The sequence below is a fragment of the Taeniopygia guttata genome, chromosome 11 (genome assembly GCF_048771995.1).
Source record: "Taeniopygia guttata chromosome 11, bTaeGut7.mat, whole genome shotgun sequence".
NCBI lineage: Eukaryota > Metazoa > Chordata > Aves > Passeriformes > Estrildidae > Taeniopygia > Taeniopygia guttata.
In genome coordinates, this window is record NC_133036.1 from 3,170,075 (window position 1) to 3,188,975 (window position 18,901).

Sequence of the window (18,901 nt, forward strand, 5' to 3'; positions counted from 1 at the left end):
GAGCCAGCATTTGTTACCCAAGCGACATTCCTCAGCTTACGCCATCCTACCTAATTGTCCCAGTCATTAGCTGGTGCCAAGTGCACCACCTATTTCCATGCGGTGTTTTAGACAGTAAGGCTCCGGGCGCCGCAGGGGAATCCTGCTCCTCTGCTCTGGCGTGGGGCGTTCTGCGCGCTGCAGAGGGGTCACACAGCGGGACCAGGACCGGAGCGGGACCGGAGCGGGGCGGGCGCTGCCCGGCGGCGCCGGGACCGACACGTGGCACCGCGCCCCGCGCGGCCCCGCCCCCGCGCCGCTGGCCGCGCCCCATTGGCCGCCGAGCGCCGACTACAACTCCCGGCAGGCCTCGCGGCGCGGGGGCCAGGCGCTCCGTCCCTGTCCCTCAGTCCCGCGGTGGCGCGGGCGGCGGTGGCGGGGCGCTGGCGGTGCCGTGACGTCACCGCGACGTCACCGCGGGAGGGACGGACGGACGGACGGACGGAGGACGCGCGGACGGGCGGGGGAGGGCCCGGCGGGGCGGGCCGGGGCGGGGGGCGCTGCCCGGGGCGCGGCGCGGGGGCGGGTCCAGCCCAGCCCGGAGTAGGCGCCCGCCCCCCCCCGAGTGACAGAAGCGCCCGGGCACCGGAGCTCGCGCTGGGGCCGCCGCCGCCGCTCGCGCCGCCGCCCCGCCTCCGGCCCCTCCGCCGCCCGGTGTTATGCGGCGGTCCTGAGGGGCGAGCGCAGCCCGGCAGGACCCGGCGCGGCCCTGAGGGGCGACGGGGTCTCGCTGCGCCTCGCCGGCCAAACCCATGACTACGGCAAACTGCGGCGCCACCGACGAGTTCGACTTCAGGCTGATCTTCGGCGAGGACGGGCAGCCCGGCCCCGGGCCGCCGCTGGGGCCCGCAGGTGCGCCCCGGGGTCGGGGGGGGTCGGCCGGGTTCCTGTTTTGCTCCGAACGAGGCGGGGAGGGCAGCGGGGACTGCGCCGGCCCCGGCGCTGTTGGAGGCGGCAGCCCGGGGGGAGCGGCGCCGTCCGTCCGTCCCTCAGGCCGCGGCCGCTTCCCGGCGCCGCTCCCGCTCCTCCCGCGGGGCGCTCGGCCGGGCCTCTCCCGCCGTAACAACTTTCTTTGGGGAAAGAAACCCAAGAGCTCGCATCGTGCGGGAGGAGCCGCCCCGGGCGCGGTGGCGCCGGCGGGGAAAAGGCCCCGGGTTGGCTCCGGTGGCCCCACGCCCCCCGAGCCCGGGCAGCGCGATGGGGCCGCGGAGGGACGGGCAGAGAGCAGCACGGCGTTAACGGGGCCGGACCCGGGCAGTGTCCGGGTACTTGTGGTGAAAAGTTTCAAGCGAAGTGTTCCCCGTATATAGAACATCGCAGTGACTCCAGCGTGCTCCGCGGACTTTGTGTACGTGTGCACGGGCGAACCCCGCGTGTCGAGGTGTGATGGCTCTGGGTCCGAGTGTACAGATGCACGCATACATCTGAGTGCTTCCATTTTACTTTGTTTTCTAGTACCGGCGCCTCAAAATCCTGTTTTAAAATGCTCGTATTTCTTGAAACTGTAGAAAACAAAGTACTCCCTGTGAATTGTGGCGTAAAGAATCAATAAGGACCAGCTGTGCCTTGTTTAGCCGTACCAGAGTTTGATGACTGCGTGCTTTATTTTCTAACATACTTGAAATAAGTTTAATTGGTAATGGACTGTCTTATTTCTAAGTGTTAGATGATAAGATAGCTCTGAAACACGGCTGTATCCAAGCTAAATGATGCAGCCATGTTGTTTGACTCGGTTGTCTGCCTAAGTTAATTAGAAAAAAAATTGTTTGATAAGTGTGTGTGAAAGCACTCAGGATTAACTTCTTAGAAAATCCCTAACTTTCTTGATTTGCAAATTCGTTCAGGTCAGGGAAGACTTTGTCTGTTTTCCATCTCAGTACAATAGCAGATGGTGTGTTTTGTGAAGGGGGCCTGAATTCTGCAATCTAGATAAGTGCATTACAGTACTGTATGAAAACAATGGAAAACATGTGAACAAATGACAACAAAAATAATTTTGACACCCTCATTTCTATTATTTTGACATAGATCTGGTTGTCTAAACTATGTTGCGTTGTCAATGATAGATGAGAATGAGAGAACAAGTTTCTCAGAAAACTGGAAATAGTGGAGTGGTATCAATTCACTGTTATATTTGTATTGGGGTAGCAGTCCTTAACAAGCAGTTCAGATGTTACTCTGAATACAGAGAGTTTTCCATGCTTGATAAGTCAAAACTATTCTTATGTCAAATTTAAAAATGTGATATTTGGACCATGAACTAGTTTGTTTGCAGTAGCTCTCAGTAAGAAATTCTACATCTGAAACTCAAGTAATTTTACTGCTTTGTAGAATTCTGGAGATGATCTTGCCTGCTGTGCACAGATGTGGCCTTCGGGGGAAAGGGTTAGAGTAAGACTCTGCCTTCATGTATTCTGTTGCAAGAATTGCCAGAGAGCTCATCTGTTTATTCTGCCCATGTATTTTACACATGAAGAACTAGAATTCATATGAGAGGTCCCATATTGGAAATCTATTTTTCCCTTACCCCTCTTCCAAATACGTTAGATGAACATAAAAAAAAGTTCTTAGAGCTCCGTAAAGCATCTATTTCATAATCCCATATCACTTCCTCCCTTGGTAGTGTCTGTTGTGCTGTAAAGTAAGCATAAGGGTATTTTTTTTTAAATGTATGCTAATAATAAAACATGTAGGTCACAGGGAAAGTTGCTTAATTTGAAATAAATAATACTAAAATTACTAGCTTTTCCATTATCATGGAGAACACCTAAAACACATTCTGATCCTTCATGCTTTGTCTCTAGAAGTTTGAGACTGGCATTCTGATGAAGGAAGTGTTTGGTACTAAGTTCTTGTGCAAATAACATGGAAATCTATGTTAATAGTGTCTTTTATACTGAGACTACTCTAGTGTTGTGAGGATTTTATCCTTTTATATATGTACACGTATAAGTAATACAGTTACATATTTATATTTAATTGTATTTGTAATCAAAAGCAAGGAAAAGTGAGCTATTCTTTCATTTCCTTGAAATACTTTTCATATCTGAATTACTAAGAAAGTGGTAGTGCCAGGCAGTAGATTACCCTTTTTATGATATTAAAAGAACAGTAAGAGAAATTAAATCAGCTGGGATCTTTAGTTATTACACAGAACAATTTCAGTGAGTTTCAGGATATCAGGACTGGCATTCGTAGTTTTGTGCTAAGTGGCAGGACTTGAGAACTCTGTTCTGCATTAGTGCATATTTTCTGGATCTGAAAGTTTCAGAGGAGAATGCATGAAAGAAGATGTGTGAAGATGCTTGAAATCCCTAGTGTAATTCTGCAATCCTTGAAGCATACTTGGATTGAAATTAAAGGGGTAGCCCATTTTGGGTAGTTTTTGAGTGGAGTAAGAATTTGCTCAGGTAATTGCTAAATTAAAGATTCTCAAAAGCTCTTCAGCTGCTTTTAACTGGATGTTAGGTACTGAGCAAGAGTTTGTGCAAACTCTTGCTTTCTGTTTCTCTGATTGTTCAGTGTCCTTATCCCAAAGAACAAAGTAATTGTCACTTTGGTTTTGTTGTGTTAAGCACTAAAATTGCAATTCTAGGTACTGATGAGATTAATCTTTTTATGACCAAGAAATTCAAGCCTTCAGTGTCCAAAGGCAATGCTATAGATCACTCTGAAGTTAACCAAATCTCTTTGGTGTGCTCTTTGTTGCAAAATTTTGGGTAGCTGCAGTAGCATCTGATTGCATCGTGCCACCTTGTATCAGCTGCATTTGAAATGTCTAAGTCAGCATGTGCATTACAGTATGTCCAGGTCCTCTAAAGGCTGCTGAAAGAGACTGGCATGCAACTGGCAGTGACAGTGTTTGATGTGCCACCTGGTTTGGTCTTTTTGATGAAGAGACCTTTGGGATGTAATATGTGGCACTTGAGTAATTGAGTTAGTTTGACTGCTTTTGTAATGATGCCCCGATTCCCTTCACCACCACCAGTTTTGCAATACTATTCAGTGTCATTTTGGGAAATTTGTCTAGAATTAATTAAGCACTTAAACTGCATTGAGGTTTTCACTGAGGACATGTTATACTTTTTAAATGCCAAACTTCTCAAAATGGAAGCAAATATGAGTTGCTATGATATTTTCTGGAGTTTTATTTTAGGGGTTCATCGTCTCTTTTAAAGAATGAGTTCTTATAAGGTAAAAGCTGTACTTGGAGTATATAGTACTAAGCTGGGAATTTGGGATCTTATAGGGTTCTGTGTCATGCAAAACTATTTCTTATTGGTGTGTGAAATCAGAACTAACTTAAAATTAGAGACTGCAAGCTGTTCATCATTCAGAAGATAAAGAGTTACAGATGAGTTATTGATGCTGCTGTTCAGCATCCTGCCTAAAATGTTCCTGTTATTTCTGATTAAGTATTCTAAGAGCTAAAGAGGGGCTAATGTTTTGTTACCCAGTGAAACAGTAATATGAGTTTCACCCTAACTTCTACCTTTTGTTCTTGGTTTATGAAGTAGAGAAGGAGAAATTAATATTTTAATATAAATAACCTTCCCTGGCTGATTTTGTTTATTTGCTTTCCCACAATATGAGTGCTTTAAAAGAACTGATCAAACTACCCTCCTTGGACTTCAGGTTCATAGTATTTATTTTATTTTATTGGAAATCATGAAACAAGCTAAAGATGGGTTCTTCGTATTTCCTGTGATTTAACATTTGGTTAGGTAATACTATTTGGTAATCTTGTTACAAATAAATCTTATAAAATCTCTTACTTTTCTTCTGAAGAGTATAAAAAACATCCCAGATCTGTGATTAATTTAGTGACTGTTTAAGACATCTTTGTGAGCTGCAGCCTCATTCTGCATAAGGATGCTGTATCTGGATTTGTCTCTTCCATTGATTTGCAAACTTAGACTCCTGTTCTCCTCTGATATTTTTTTCCTTTCCCTTAGAGCTGGTAGGTTACTGATTTGTTACTGGACATCACGACTGAAATACACATTTTGCTGTAGTGACTGTCAGAGTAATACCTGATCTTTTCTTTTGAAGGTCTTCGTGTCAGACCTTTCTCTGTGAGCGACCATGGGCTGCTTGGGCTGCTCAGCAGTTGTCTCCTGCCCACATACTAAGTGCTCTGAAGTGATGATGGGCGCTGGATTTTCCCTCAGCTAGGCAGAGTTGTCTTGTAGTGAAAACTGGCACTATGTATGTGTTAATTTATTTATGTATGTCATAGAAGTCTTAAAACCACTGATTTGTACTGAAACACCACCACAATATTTGTCTTTATAGCATTGCCTTAATCATTAATATGTAAAGTATCCTTTTTCCCTTCCCAAATGTGTATTCATGACTGGTATTGCTGTCAGGGATTGTTGGTAGGGAGAAGAAAACAGTCAAAGCTATTGATGAGAGTTTGCAACATGGTTGAACTTTTTGTTCTTTTCCCCGAGGTCGGGATTAAGGTAAATAATCTTAAGATAGTCAAGGTATGGTAGAAAAGAGACAGTAGTCTTAAAATTAGATTGAGTGGAAAATTAAGGGCTGGATGCTGGCAGTAGCTGTGAACTTAAGGTGTGAGTTGACTGAGTATTGCTCTTGGTGAAATTTGGTTTTGTGTTCAGAAGAGCTGGTCCAGAACTGTTGCAAAGTTTGCTTTCCCTAGCTGGGTAAGAGGAGCTTGTGAGACATCTTTTAAAGTCTTTTTACCAGACTACCTTGCACACCTGTATGGTTCACTTGAAGTTTTATTATTTTAAAATATTTTGTTTCAGTTTAGATTTGGTTGTCTACATAAATGGGTAGGAGAGAAAGTCTTTGCGCAAGATGGTAACTGTGGTTAAGATGTATAATTTGAGCCATCCATCTAAATACAGCTGTCTGTGCTGGTCTGTTAACATTTGCTATACAAAAGAGTGCTCATGTTGTTAAGAATAGGATCAGCTGGTGCAACTCTAACAAAGGAATGAATGGATAAGTTATTTGAATCTATTTTTTTTTCCTCTTAGATATAAATTACATTTTCTAACAGAAATATTTATTTATTAGATAACTGAGTATTACATATATAGTGATAAACCACCACTTGCAGGAAATTGAGCTACTATCATTTTATTTTACAAGCTGGTGGATGCTGGTATCTGCATCTAAAAGATTGACACACAGGGACACAATGCAAATCACTCATATAGGCTGTGGTTATATAATCTGCTGATAGGGGGGAGGAGGGAAAACCAAACAGCTGCATCTGACCAAAAACAGAGGGTCTTGTGACTTCAAGATAGCTTAGAGAAACACTGAGGAAGAACCAAAGAAGCATGTGTACTAAAGTGGTATCAGTGGAGTCAAGAATTGCCTGGCAATTAAGACTAAGAGATTAAGATGGTAATCCTGGCAAACTGACATGTTTGAGTATGTTGTGATTTTTCACAGTATTCTGGATAAATTAAATCTTGCTTGTTTGAATGAAGCTTGACCAGGATGAGACTATTCGGGGAAAATACCAAAATCTTCTGTGTGGTGTTGCAAAGCAGTTGTAGTTGAAGCTAATCTAATTTAATAACTTTTCTATTTTGGCAGTATAGTTCTTTGATCACTACATAGCACATTGAGAGTCACTAGCTAGTGAGTCACTATGTATTGCAGGGATTTGAAAAAGGTCCCCAGTTTGATAAAATGGCACTTGTTTGTGAATTCATAGTTACCCATCAGTCTCTCTGTCCCTTTTCCTCCCAACTGAATTGTGGCAGAGTGTAAATGAAAACAAATCCTGCGATTTGGGATGTTGGAGATGGTCAGGGTGCAAAAGCATTTGGGTTAGTGCTTTTGTCTTAGATATTTCTGAAAATTGGAAATAAGCTCACTGTTTCTCAAAGTAAAAAGTAGCCCTCTGCTTAAAACACGACAGGCCCATTACTTTGGTCAGTGTTGTCCAACTGGAGGCAGTTGGTCAGATGCCACCTGAAGTGTAGCCAGCTCAGTAATGTTGCTGTGGATGAGAGAGAATAAATTCGAGTAGATGGGCCTGGGTCAATAGGAAGCAGCAGTTTGGCTGTTCACAGCAATAACGTAAATACGGGAGTTGTTGCCTCAAGCTGCCCTAGTGGGCCAGGGAAGTGTGGAGCAGACTTGGCAGAGAGCCCAGCCAGTAAAACAACATCCAAGTCCTTGCATTTGTCCAGGCATGCCATGTGGGTTCGGATGACAGTGGAATTCAAGATGAGTGAAATGATCAGTAAGGCTGAGTGAAACTGCAAGGCAGGAGCAAGCTTATTAAGAAGCCAGCATTCTCTTCTACCTTTATTACACCCATCTGTGAGTGTTCTTATGAAACGCTGGCAAAAGAGAACGTTAAAAAATCATAGAACTGTTCAAAATCATTCAGGGAAGATGAATTTGAATCTGAAGCACTGCGGGTTTGGTGGAAGGAGAGAAGAATGAACTTTCTGGGGATCTGACTGCAAACCCGTGACCTTTCAGCAGTAAAGTCGTGAAAATAGAATTCTGTGTGTGGTTTGATTTGGTGTTGCGTGGTGATTTTGGTGGGTTTTTCTAAAGCAGAAGCAAAACTTCATTTGAGGTTGCATGAAAGATGTTTGTAAGTAAAAACATGAGCAAGTACTTAGAGCTAATTTATTAATACCAGAAATGTAGTATCATATTAATTATATTAATATTTAGATTAAAAGGAATTGCATGCTTAAAAATGTCTTCTCAGGCTGCACTTTGAAGATTAGTCATCACTTCTAAAAGTGAGAAATATTTTTAATATAGAAAAAATTCTTGAATGGAGTTAAATATTTCTGGTGTTTTCTGGGTTTTTTTAGCAGGTTGATGGAGAGGGTTAATGAGAATCTTTGTTTTAGTGGCTGCTAACATTGCTTTTTTTGGGAACAAATGCTGTGAGAAATGTCTTTTTAATCCCATATTTTAATGTTTTTAATAGTTTTGGAAAAAATGGAAGGATGACTTACACTTAGAGGCAGTATTTGCTCTGTGCTGGAGGGGGTATGAAATTGTGACTGATTGGGCCAGGGCAGAAGTTGTCACCTTTTAACTAACATTGTTTTACAGAGTAGCCCTCTGTATCTTCATAGCCAAAATGAAAGTGTGACAGAATGACAAACTGCTAATCCAGTCATGTTGCATTTATTAGCTGTTAGTGACAATGATTCATTGCTTTGATGGCTGCATAATGGCCTGTAATAATATCTGCAGTGCTGTATAGCTACTCATGTGTATCTTTAGATGTTTTCTAGAAGATGTTCCAGAAGTCAAGGACACAAAAAAGATGAGGAGATTCAGTAACTGATTACTAAAGGCTTTAATAGTGCCGTTTGGGTAACTGTATTCCAGCAACAAGGCCATAAGGAAATAGATTTTATTAGAAGTTCTTTGGATTAAATAATGTGTCAACATTTTGTATTTTGCATAGCTTCTTTCAGTGACGTAAGTCTCTGTATTTCATCAGTGTAATTTGTCACGTTTAGTCTTTGAGAGCAAATGCTGCTGTCCTTCAAATTGCCAAGCTTTTCGTGTTGGGGGCAGGAGTTAGGCTGATGTACAGTATGTGGTGATACCTTCACTCCTGCTGGAATAAACACAAGCCATTTAGGACTCTGGGAAGGGATGCAAAGTTACACGTGGCACAGTCATGATGCGTGCCAGTATCACCATCTCTGTATTTTGGGATGTCAGTCTGAACCTTGCTGAGAAAAATGGTGTTTGTGCTCAGCTTCAGCCTCCTCTTTTTCATTTGGCTGATTCGTGTTTCTGCCTTTTACTGTATCGATCTAGCAAAGTGAATTCTGATTCACATCAGAAAAGGTGTTTCTGATTCTACATTTATGTGAGCAGAGGGAAAACAAGACAGTTTCAGATTGTCATTCTGGGGCATTGCAGTTCTTTGATGAACACAGCCTGTGAATTTAATGCATCTGAAGTCCACATTTAAGCTGCATTATAAAATATTGGTGAAAAGCTGTAATAATTGGTGGTCTGAAATACTGACTTAAGTATATGGTAGGAGTGCCTGCTGTGGAAGGGTTTGCCCTCTGTCATGTGGACCAGCTCTAGAAGTACAGTGTAATTTGGCCAAGGTGTGAAGAGTTCCCAAACGAGTTTGTTCAGACATTATTGATACCAGTCCTCAATCTCTGTGTTGTGCTCTGTTTGATAATCAGAAAGGGAGTGCCCCATTTCAGCCTCCCCTCCACTTGCCTTGGCTTACTGCTTTCCTTTTCTACCAGTTTGCACAAAGACCCTCGTCTGTGTCACCATACTCTCCTGTAAACTAAAATACACATTTTCTTGCACACTTCAGTCCGTTTTCTTTGATACAGCCCTACTTGAGACCTTCTCATTTTGGAATTTTAGTTTTGCTCAGTGCTTGCTTCAGGACTGGATCAGTGAACTGGCAGCGTCTCTGTAAAGAGCAGCAGGTTGCTGTGAGCAAGGTCGTGTTAGAAGTTAGTTGGTGGTGAAGACATCCATGTAGGAGTTGGGTGAATTAGGTGAGGATTTGTTCATTCTGTTTGAATAAGTGGAGAGCCTTTTCATGGAGTCTGTTGGTTTTGCCCCCACAAAGGAAGAGTTGTGCATGGTAAATGGGCCCACAATAGCAAGAATCTAGGCAAACCTGGCCTGCTGGCAATTACAGTACATGATTAATTCCCTTCACTCAGTATTTGCCTAATCTTCTCAATTACCTTTATGCTCAGTCTACTTCCAGTGGGTCAGGCACAGCACACCAGTTTGGGAGTGATCAGGCTTCTCTCCGGTCTCATGTCTACACAGCTGAAATGCTCTGGGGTTGCAGGGCTGCAGTCCCTTTGCAGACTCTAACACCTGATGAGATAGTTCATCTGCAGAACAGCAGTGTCAGATGGCTGCTCACACCGTGTGACAGTACCTGCTGTGCCCATGTACTGTGCTGTTTCCAAAAGGCTGTACACTAATATCTCTGAACTACTGGGTTGTGCTAAGATTACTTTTCATCTGACAGTGAATAACAAATGAGGCTTCATCAAACTGGAGGGCAGCAGCTTCTGTTTTGTCTACAAGGTTATTATGCCGTGAAATACTTTGTCTTCTTGAATTATATAGCCACAGATTAAAAAAAGGAACCAAAGAGGAGCCCATAGAACTTGGAGGCTTTTAAAGCAAGAAGCAGATTTTTTTTTAACCTGTTATGAGTATTAATGAATAAGAATAATCCTTAAATACTGAACCAAAGGCTTTAAGGTTATCATTTAAAGACATGCTTAATATCAACCAGAAATAGGAGGAGAGCTGGAGAAGGCACAGGTATAAACACTGCTTAGCACTTCCGGTTGTTATTTTCTGTTTTGTAACTGAACTTAGAATGACTAATTCTTGTTGAGTCTTACAGTTATAAGCTGAATTCTTTACCTGCCTTGTACATAACTTTTTAGCAACGTATCTCAAAGCTGTTCTTTCCCTATTTGAAATGTAATTTCATTACTTCAGTGTGAAGCTGGATGTACACTAAGACAACAGTTCTAGTTTAAATGCGTACCAGGCTGTGGCCTAAGGGTTTATTTTGTCGCGTGTTGCGTTTTCATTTGATAGTGAACACCTGCAGCTCCTGTCCTGGTTGCTTGTTTTCTTCCATGTCCTAAAGCTTGCCGTTCTGTCAGTTGTGTATATACAGGTGTTAGTGCACTGTAAATATGATTGCCAAAATCATCTGTGTTAAAAGAACGTCTCTTCTCAGTTCCCCTCCCCCTTTGTGTATGAAGGTGTGTGGGAGGGTGGTTGTTGCTCAAAAAACCTTAGTGTAGTTACACCCCAAGAGCCAGTATGTTCTTATTTTAGTCAGTGTCAGTTGTAAACATTTGATATGCTGGATTATTCTTTTGTTTAAACTGCTTAAACTAGTGCAGCTTCTTTATTCTTCTGTATTTCTACAAAGGATAATGAATTCTTATCCAGACTAGAATTTGGAAAAGACTCATTGATGAGCTGCCACTGTTGAGAAGATTCTTTTTCTTCTACATTTCCAGTATACTTGCTTACAAAAGAAAATAAGTGCAACTGTGACTGGCATGACAGAACAGCTTCTGGCATACATGATTGACAAAAGCAAAATTCATTTTTATCCTTTTTTGCATAATCTGACATGACCATGAAACAGCACAAAACTATCGAAGAGAGTGAGCTGCTTCATAAAATGAGAGTTGTAAATCATCCCTTTCTGAAAACTTAAACTTGCAGTACTGCTTCGTGTATTGCTAACTTTGGTCTAGAAGGATGTTTCCCCCTACTCCACCCTGCTACCTTAATTTTTTTCACAATTTATTCTTTTTCAGTACCATATTTGGCTTGCTAGTCAGTCATTCTTCTTATAAACTAATACATTGCTATGTTTCAGTTTGGGATTGTGGGATTTTTTTAAATTGGTGTTTAAGCTTGTAGGAAGTGTTTCTGGAGAACCAATAGCTTCTAATGGAAAACTGGAGTTAAATATCCAGTTATAGAACTTTAGTGGAATTCCAAAAAGAACTCTCATCAATCGTGGTTTTAAGTGCACAAAAGAAAAACTATTGATTATTGACTATTTTGTGTACCCTGTGAAGATTCCATCCCAAGAAATATATAAACTTGTGCAAGCCTGCAGAATAATGAAATAAAAAACCAGCCACATATGCTTTTTGTACATTTTTGCAAATGTTTTTGTAACCATTGTGTTCAGAAAGAGATAGCGGTAACTGTCATGATAGAAGTGGAAAGCAGAAGAGTTGGTCATTCTTTTTAAAGCCTGTAAGTGAGACAGACTTGCCTAAGAACACACATGATGTCTGTGTCAATGTTCAGGTCTTTCCTCATGCTATTTAAAGGACTTGATTGCTGATCCTGTTTTCACAGTAGTAATTTTATAAGACCTAGGTCATGTTGCACTTTCTTTGTACCTCATAGCAACTCCTATTGTCTGAAAATGTTTGTTTATGGGCTTATAAACTTAGAATAATAAAACAGTTTGGGTAATTCTGGCACAGGGCTTGTGTTCAGACATTTGATAGTAATTGACCTTCCTTCTCTGGAGAAATCTGGCTGAGTGCACAGCTGCACATGTGCATGTGCCAGTACATCATTGGGGAGTGAACAACTGGTGGGCAAGCATTGCTAGTCCTAAATGTGCACTCTGATACAGCAAGTAGCAAGCAAAATGTACTTTAGAAGCAGTTGTTCTGGATATTATTTCATTATATTCCCCAGTCAGACAGCTTATGTTGAAGTGTAGTTAGCAGCTTAGTAAGGGATGAGCCAGCATTGTTTTAATGCTGAACAGGAGCTTCTGTACACAAGGCTGTTTCCAGACAGTAGCAAATGTACATTCAAAATGAGCAACCTTCTGGTTCTCATTGACAGTGGATGACACAGACGCCTGATGTAAGATTGCAGTGAAAGTCTGCAGCTTTATTTAGCTTATACACTGTGAATATAGAGGATCTGCTCATTTTTGTGATCCCTCAGTAGTGAACCTGATCTCAGCAGCGTGGGGAAGACTCCAGTAAATTTCTAAAGACTCATGGCTTCTCTGTGCATGGCAGTGGTAAAAGTCTTAGTAAAAACAAAGTTTGAGTTTCTTTCTATGCTATTTGTCCAGAAGATCTTTGATTGTAAAAGAAAATGTGTTTGACGTGGTTTGTTCTTAGGAAACATTGACTTGTTTTGTTTCTTTGTCTCCTTTAAAATGCTTACTGGAACAAATAAACTATTAATACTACTTCTAAAACTGAAGTTGAACTTATTGCCCCATAATCCTTCATTTTTTAACCTTTTATTTAGTCCAGTTTTCTTTACTCTGTATTGCTGTTATCTTTATTAGGAGTTTATTCTGTTGTCCTTACTAAAGCAAAAGCATTTAGCACACCTGTGTTTTCAGTGGTATGAGGGATTTGATGTGAATGTCATACTTCTCTTGGTCCATTTTGCTGTGTCTGTCTTGACTAGCATCTTGCCCACATGTGCTTGTGATACTTTTTGTGCTCTACCTTCATAGTCTGCCCTAGTTTCTGTGTCTTGAGTGCTTTCATATATTTTGTGATCAGTGAGGGCCTCATGACTTGGCCAAGTTCTTTATTGTCTTTCCTCCCCCAATAGGATTGTTTGAATGTAATAGCTCTCCTATTAAGTAATCAGATTTCCATAACTCCATTTTTTTCCCTCGGGCTTCTCCATAACTCTTTTTTCCTTACACTTGCCTATTGTGAGACTTTCCTTTGTTTGTTTACCCTCTGCTTGTTGAAGCCCTGTGTTGGATTTGTTTTGTGCTATTCTCACTGCTTTCTGTTTTAAGGGTTATCGACTAAAATTTTTTCATTCTTTCTTTCCCCCCCTCCCCCAAGTTGTATGTTTGTGTTTGTATGTTTACTAGTTCCTTAAGATAGGTTAGAAGGCTCTTTCACGTTGGATTCTCTGCAGTCTTTATTAGGACAAAAATAATTTCTGGTAAATAATCTAGTAGAATTAATGACATGATTTATAAAGGTCATACAAATGAGCACCTAAATGTTATTTAAGCACATGAACTGTAAGGGGGAGGATTTGTGTGCACAGACTGAAATAAATCTACATGTTTATCAATTGAGTCTGAAAATTATTTGGGTGATTTAGACTTCAAACCGGTTGTGTTCACGGTGTTAAGCGTGCTTTTGGGATTGGATATTCATTAGGTTTCTAGCTTCCTGTTTCGTGTGTGCAGCTGGGGAGGGGTAACGGCCAGCACACCCAAACTCAGGAGAGGCTGTTTGTCAGGAGAGGGACCAAAGAAACCTGAGTCAAAAAAGTTCTGTCTCCTGTCTGATCCATCTCTTACCCTGTTCTTCCCAGCTGGTGTTGGTAATTCTGTGCTAGTCTGATCTCTGCACCTCAGCATTGTGAGAATTAAATTCTAAATGTACATCTGCTATTTGTAAATCCCTGTGACACTGAAAGTAGAGAAATTATCTTAAATATTTTAAGATTTCTTGATTATCGGTGCAAGAGGAATAAGGCTCTTTACAATGGTGAGAGGTTTAGTGTAAACAATGTGCTGCTACTGTTCCTGAAACCATTAATGACAGTAAATGGTTACACACAGGGCTTGAAGACTTCCAACTGCTGTTTTTCAAAACCATTCTTATTATTTAAAAGTTCTGTATCTGTAACTGTTTTACTTCTAAGTTTTGATAAGCAAGATAATAGCCTTTATTAGGATTGCCTTTTTCTTCCTAGATCTATGCTTTTATTAATACAGAGTTAGGAAACGGGTATCTGTGATCTTGCACATTAATACACCAGTAGACGTGGAAAACCTAGAATCAATTACTGTCTGCATTTCATGTTGTGTGGTGGAAAACAAGAAGAAAGACCCTCAATTAATGTTTAAAAAAATGTTTGTTGCCCTAGTGAAAGAACAGGGAAATGCAGTTTTGGTAGTGCTCAACATAGTAAGCTTGAGTTAATTGTGTGTGATACATGCAGTAGTCCTTCCTGAGAACCCTGGTCCTTTAAGTGTGTGCATATTTAGAAATCAACCTATGCTGATTTTCTGTGCTCTTAACACATATAATAGTAGTTCATGATATATAATATGGATAATTGTCATACATAACCATAATACGTATAAAATCATGCAGTGTTTATAATATTACTGAGAACTCCTTAAGTGCAATGTATGCCTTCTTTAATAGATTTCATATAGAGTTGTTCCCTGCTCATGAACCTTCAGCCTTTTCGTTTTTGTTTTTTTTTTCTTATGAAGTCTGAGAAATGTAGTCCATTCCTTGTAATAGTGTGCTTTCTCTTAATTTGAAAGTGCTTCTCTCTGAGGAGCTGATGTTTTGTTTCTGTTTTAGTTAATTTTAAGCTGATTGCTATTAGTGAAACTGGTAACAGACTGACTTCATTAACAATTTTTTTTTGTCATGGAAGGGTCTAAAATACATAGCTGCCAGTCTGGATATTTTAACTGATTGTGAGAGAGAATAAGTTTATTTTAAAACAAATATTATTAGCTGCTGATACTCAGGATAAAAATAATTAAAAAAAAATAACTAATGCCAAGAGATGCAATTAATGTCATCTAGCCTAGAGTTGTGGAAAATTAAAGAGTGAAGACCTTATTTACAAATGAAAAGAAACAAGAGTGGAATCACAGTGGCTACAAAATATGAAAAAAAAGTTGTGTTTTCTACTTTTGTTTCAGACAAATGTCTCATATTGGCAGTGAATTTAATATTGAGAAGTGGGGCAAGAAAATGTGCTTCAGTTCTGTGAGACAAAGTGGCTGATTCTGTTAATGGGACTTGTACTCCTTCTCAATTGCTTATTTTTCTTTGGAATATTTCCTGTGTTTTGGATAAGTTAGTGAGGTCTGAGAATATTTTGTTTTGCCTTATTTTGCTGGACAACTTGTGCTGAAACTTCATGCGACTCCACTGAAAAATGCTATTTAGCATAGGTACTTGAGAGTTTTCTAGCCTAAAAAAAATGTATCTTAGGAATACAATTCTTCATAGTATCTCTAATAATATTCTTTGTTAGGCTCCTTTGGTTGAACATTTTTAGTGGTTCATAGTCTTTATTCTAGTTTGAGTCACTGTAAGATGCTTTCTATTGTTAAAGTAGATCATTATTATGGATGTGATGTTCTGGTGCTTGTAAGTATTGACAGGGCTTGCAGAAAGTACCTTCGTCCTATTTGTATCAAAAAGATGAACTCATAATGCATTTATCCAAGTTCTGACTATTCTGACTCGTACTACTTTTTTTATCTTTTTAAATTTCATTTTCAGATCTTGAGTCAGATGACTGTGCGTCCATATACATCTTTAATGTAGACCAGCCATCCTCCTCTGTCAATCAGCCGATTTGTATTCCTCGCCATGGACTGCAGTCTCACTCCTCTCCTACAAGATTTCAGAGTCTGAAGAACTATGAAGGCACTTGCGAGGTCCCAGAATCCAAGTATAGTCCACTAGGTGGACCCAAACCCTTTGAGTGCCCCAGCATTCAAATCACATCGATTTCACCCAACTGTCACCAGGGGATTGAGGCCAATGAAGATGAATTACACACAAATGGCACAGAAAATGAGTATATGGAAAGGCCTTCCCGGGACCATCTCTATCTTCCTCTTGAGCCATCGTATAGGGAATCATCCCTTAGTCCGAGCCCTGCCAGCAGCATTTCATCCAGGAGTTGGTTTTCAGATGCTTCCTCTTGTGAATCCATTTCCCATGTTTATGATGATGTAGACTCAGAGCTAAATGAAGCAGCTGCTCGATTTACCCTTGGCTCTCCTTTGGCATCACCTGGTGGTTCTCCGAGAGGTCCCAGTGATGAATCGTGGCAGCAGCCTTATGGCTTTGGGCATGCCTTGTCACCTAGGCAGTCTCCCTGTCATTCTCCCAGAACTAGTATTACAGATGAAAATTGGCTGAGCCCTAGACCAACATCAAGGCCCTCATCAAGACCTACATCCCCCTGTGGGAAACGCCGACACTCCAGTGCTGAGATTTGCTATGCTGGCTCTCTCTCTCCTCACCATTCTCCAACTCCATCACCTGGCCATTCTCCCAGAGGAAGCATAACAGAAGACACATGGCTAAACACTTCCATTCATAATGTACAAGGCCTTAACTCTGGGCTTTCACCATTTCAGTGTTGTACAGAGACTGATATTCCTCTAAAAACCAGAAAGACCTCAGAGGATCAAACTGCCACTTTATCTGGAAAAATAGATATCTGTCCTGAAGAGCAAGGTAACTTGTCATCATCCCTTGAAACTGCAGTGGATGATTGCTCTGGACCTCAGCACACCTTGAAAAAAGACTTGCCTGGAGACCAATTTCTTTCTGTTCCTTCGCACTTTACTTGGAACAAACCGAAACCTGGTCACACTCCTATATTCCGGTAAGTGATTAGAAAGTAACTCCTTCCTGCTTCTCCTCTCCTGTGCATCTCAAATAGACTTATAAATGTCCTCGTGTTTCAGTGATGCATTAAGACTTCTTAAAGAAAACTTGTTGAAGGCAGATAGGTGTTATAATTAGGAAAAAACAAGTTGAGATACGAAATACCCTTCATCTTTAAAAATACAGTGGATGCATTGTAAATAGGATTAGTTTTATTTAAGTAAAATTTGTGTATATGCACAGAGCCCAGCTGAATTAAATGCCTGTGGATTTTGTACATGCTTTGCAGTTCCATATAATCTGAGCACATGACATTTTAATATAGCTAGGGAAACCTGATTAGGATGATTTTACAAAACTGGGGGATCACAAAAGAGGTAAGGAGTTTATTTGCTTTTGTGTTTATTTACTTCTGTGGACTAATATAATTCTAAAAATGGAATAAAGGAAGAAAATTGTATGCCATGCTGAAAATCATCCAGAAAGAATGGATGTCTGGGCTGTAGTTCCAAGGTATTTCCACCATCCATGATGGAATAAAATAGGTCTTTTCCTTGTGCAGTCCTGTCATGTGCTAGCAGGACTCAGAAGAGGGAACTGGTTCAATTGAGGGGAAAAAGTCCCCCGCCTTTCCAGTCTGTTACTTTTTAGATGGATCAGTTCTGTGATCTTTCAAGTTAAAGAGTTTCTATAAATTCTTGAGAGGTTATCACCTGGCTTGGCTTATTAACAGCTAAATATATTTAAGCAATATTTTTTTCAGCCATTTGGTTATTTTTTGCTTAATTTTATAACCACAGGTTTTAATTTCTCTCCACAGAATTGCACTGATTTTAGTAAATAGGAGTGATGTTTTTTTTCTTCTCTTTTAATGTTCTTCCACATAACTGTTTATGGATGTAAAATTTAACAGTAAAGACGCAAAGCTGCTGGCTGGAAAAATCTGTTCTACCAGGTCTGAAACTACTTTTAACAGATGAGTTAACTGTCCTCAAGTCTGGGTTTTTTTTTTAAATTCCATTGCCATCTGTTAGTAATAGGTGTTCAATCTGTTTCTAGAATCTTTTTATTTGAGCTAAAACAATGATGACTATTTTAATGATTTGTGTATTTTGGAATTATATTATATTTGTATAGGATACTAAGTAGTCATAACTTGGCGTTTTTGTCAGTTTGCATGCTAGCATTATTCATAAAAGGTTATGAATAGGGTTAGAGGCCATGAACATACAGGCATGGGGTGTGGATCTATGGTTCTGTGGGATGAACAAAGTGGTTTGAAACACAGACAGCTCATACCTGTTTCCTCTTGTACTGCAGAGAACTGAGTACAACTGAATAAAAAGAAATTTTTGTGTTTTCATTAAAAAGTAAAAATATTTCTTTAAATGTCAGACTTTATTTAGAAGCAGGAACTGAAGAATTTCTGTAAATATAAGATGGTCAAACAGACAGAAGACAATGAAGACTACACCTATACACAAGGAAGCTACATAAACTTATTAAGCTGGGTGTGTTTGCTGCCAAAAATGTCATCTGACTATTGAATTGGTGGAAATGGCTGCACTGGCAGCTGTATCCTCGTTGAAATGTTGAATTACTTAGCAGTTGTAGCCTATTCCACAGGGGCTATGGCAGTGTGCATCTTCAGTAGGTAAAACCTTCCAATCTGTCATACAGTATTTTGTAATTCTGATTCTTATAAACCTAAGTTGACCCTTACATTTTATAAATAAAAATGAAATGCAAGAAGATCATCTGCTTCTAAATAGTTGATGATGGTGACCAAAAGTGAGCACATTAGTTTTCATAAAGAATTATGTAATCACTGTTTATGTATTTATTCCATAATGTATGTACAATTTTATTAATTGTAGTATAAATTACAAGAGATGGTAAAAATAGTGTACTTTTTAATGTATTGATTGTATTGTCAA

General features: G+C 40.4%; 1 protein-coding gene across 2 annotated transcripts in view; it reads left to right on the forward strand.

Moving 5' to 3' along the window:
* The first annotated feature begins 643 nt into the window (after window positions 1–643).
* NFATC3 (nuclear factor of activated T cells 3) overlaps window positions 644–18,901 on the forward strand; it is a 60,431-nt gene continuing 42,173 nt past the window's right edge. For both annotated transcript variants that reach the window (XM_030282093.4, XM_030282094.4), the window contains exons 1-2: window positions 644–891; window positions 15,843–16,962. In XM_030282093.4, coding sequence (XP_030137953.4) covers window positions 792–891; window positions 15,843–16,962 — 1,220 coding nt within the window. In that variant the 5' untranslated portion in view covers window positions 644–791. The remainder of the gene's footprint in view (window positions 892–15,842; window positions 16,963–18,901) is intronic.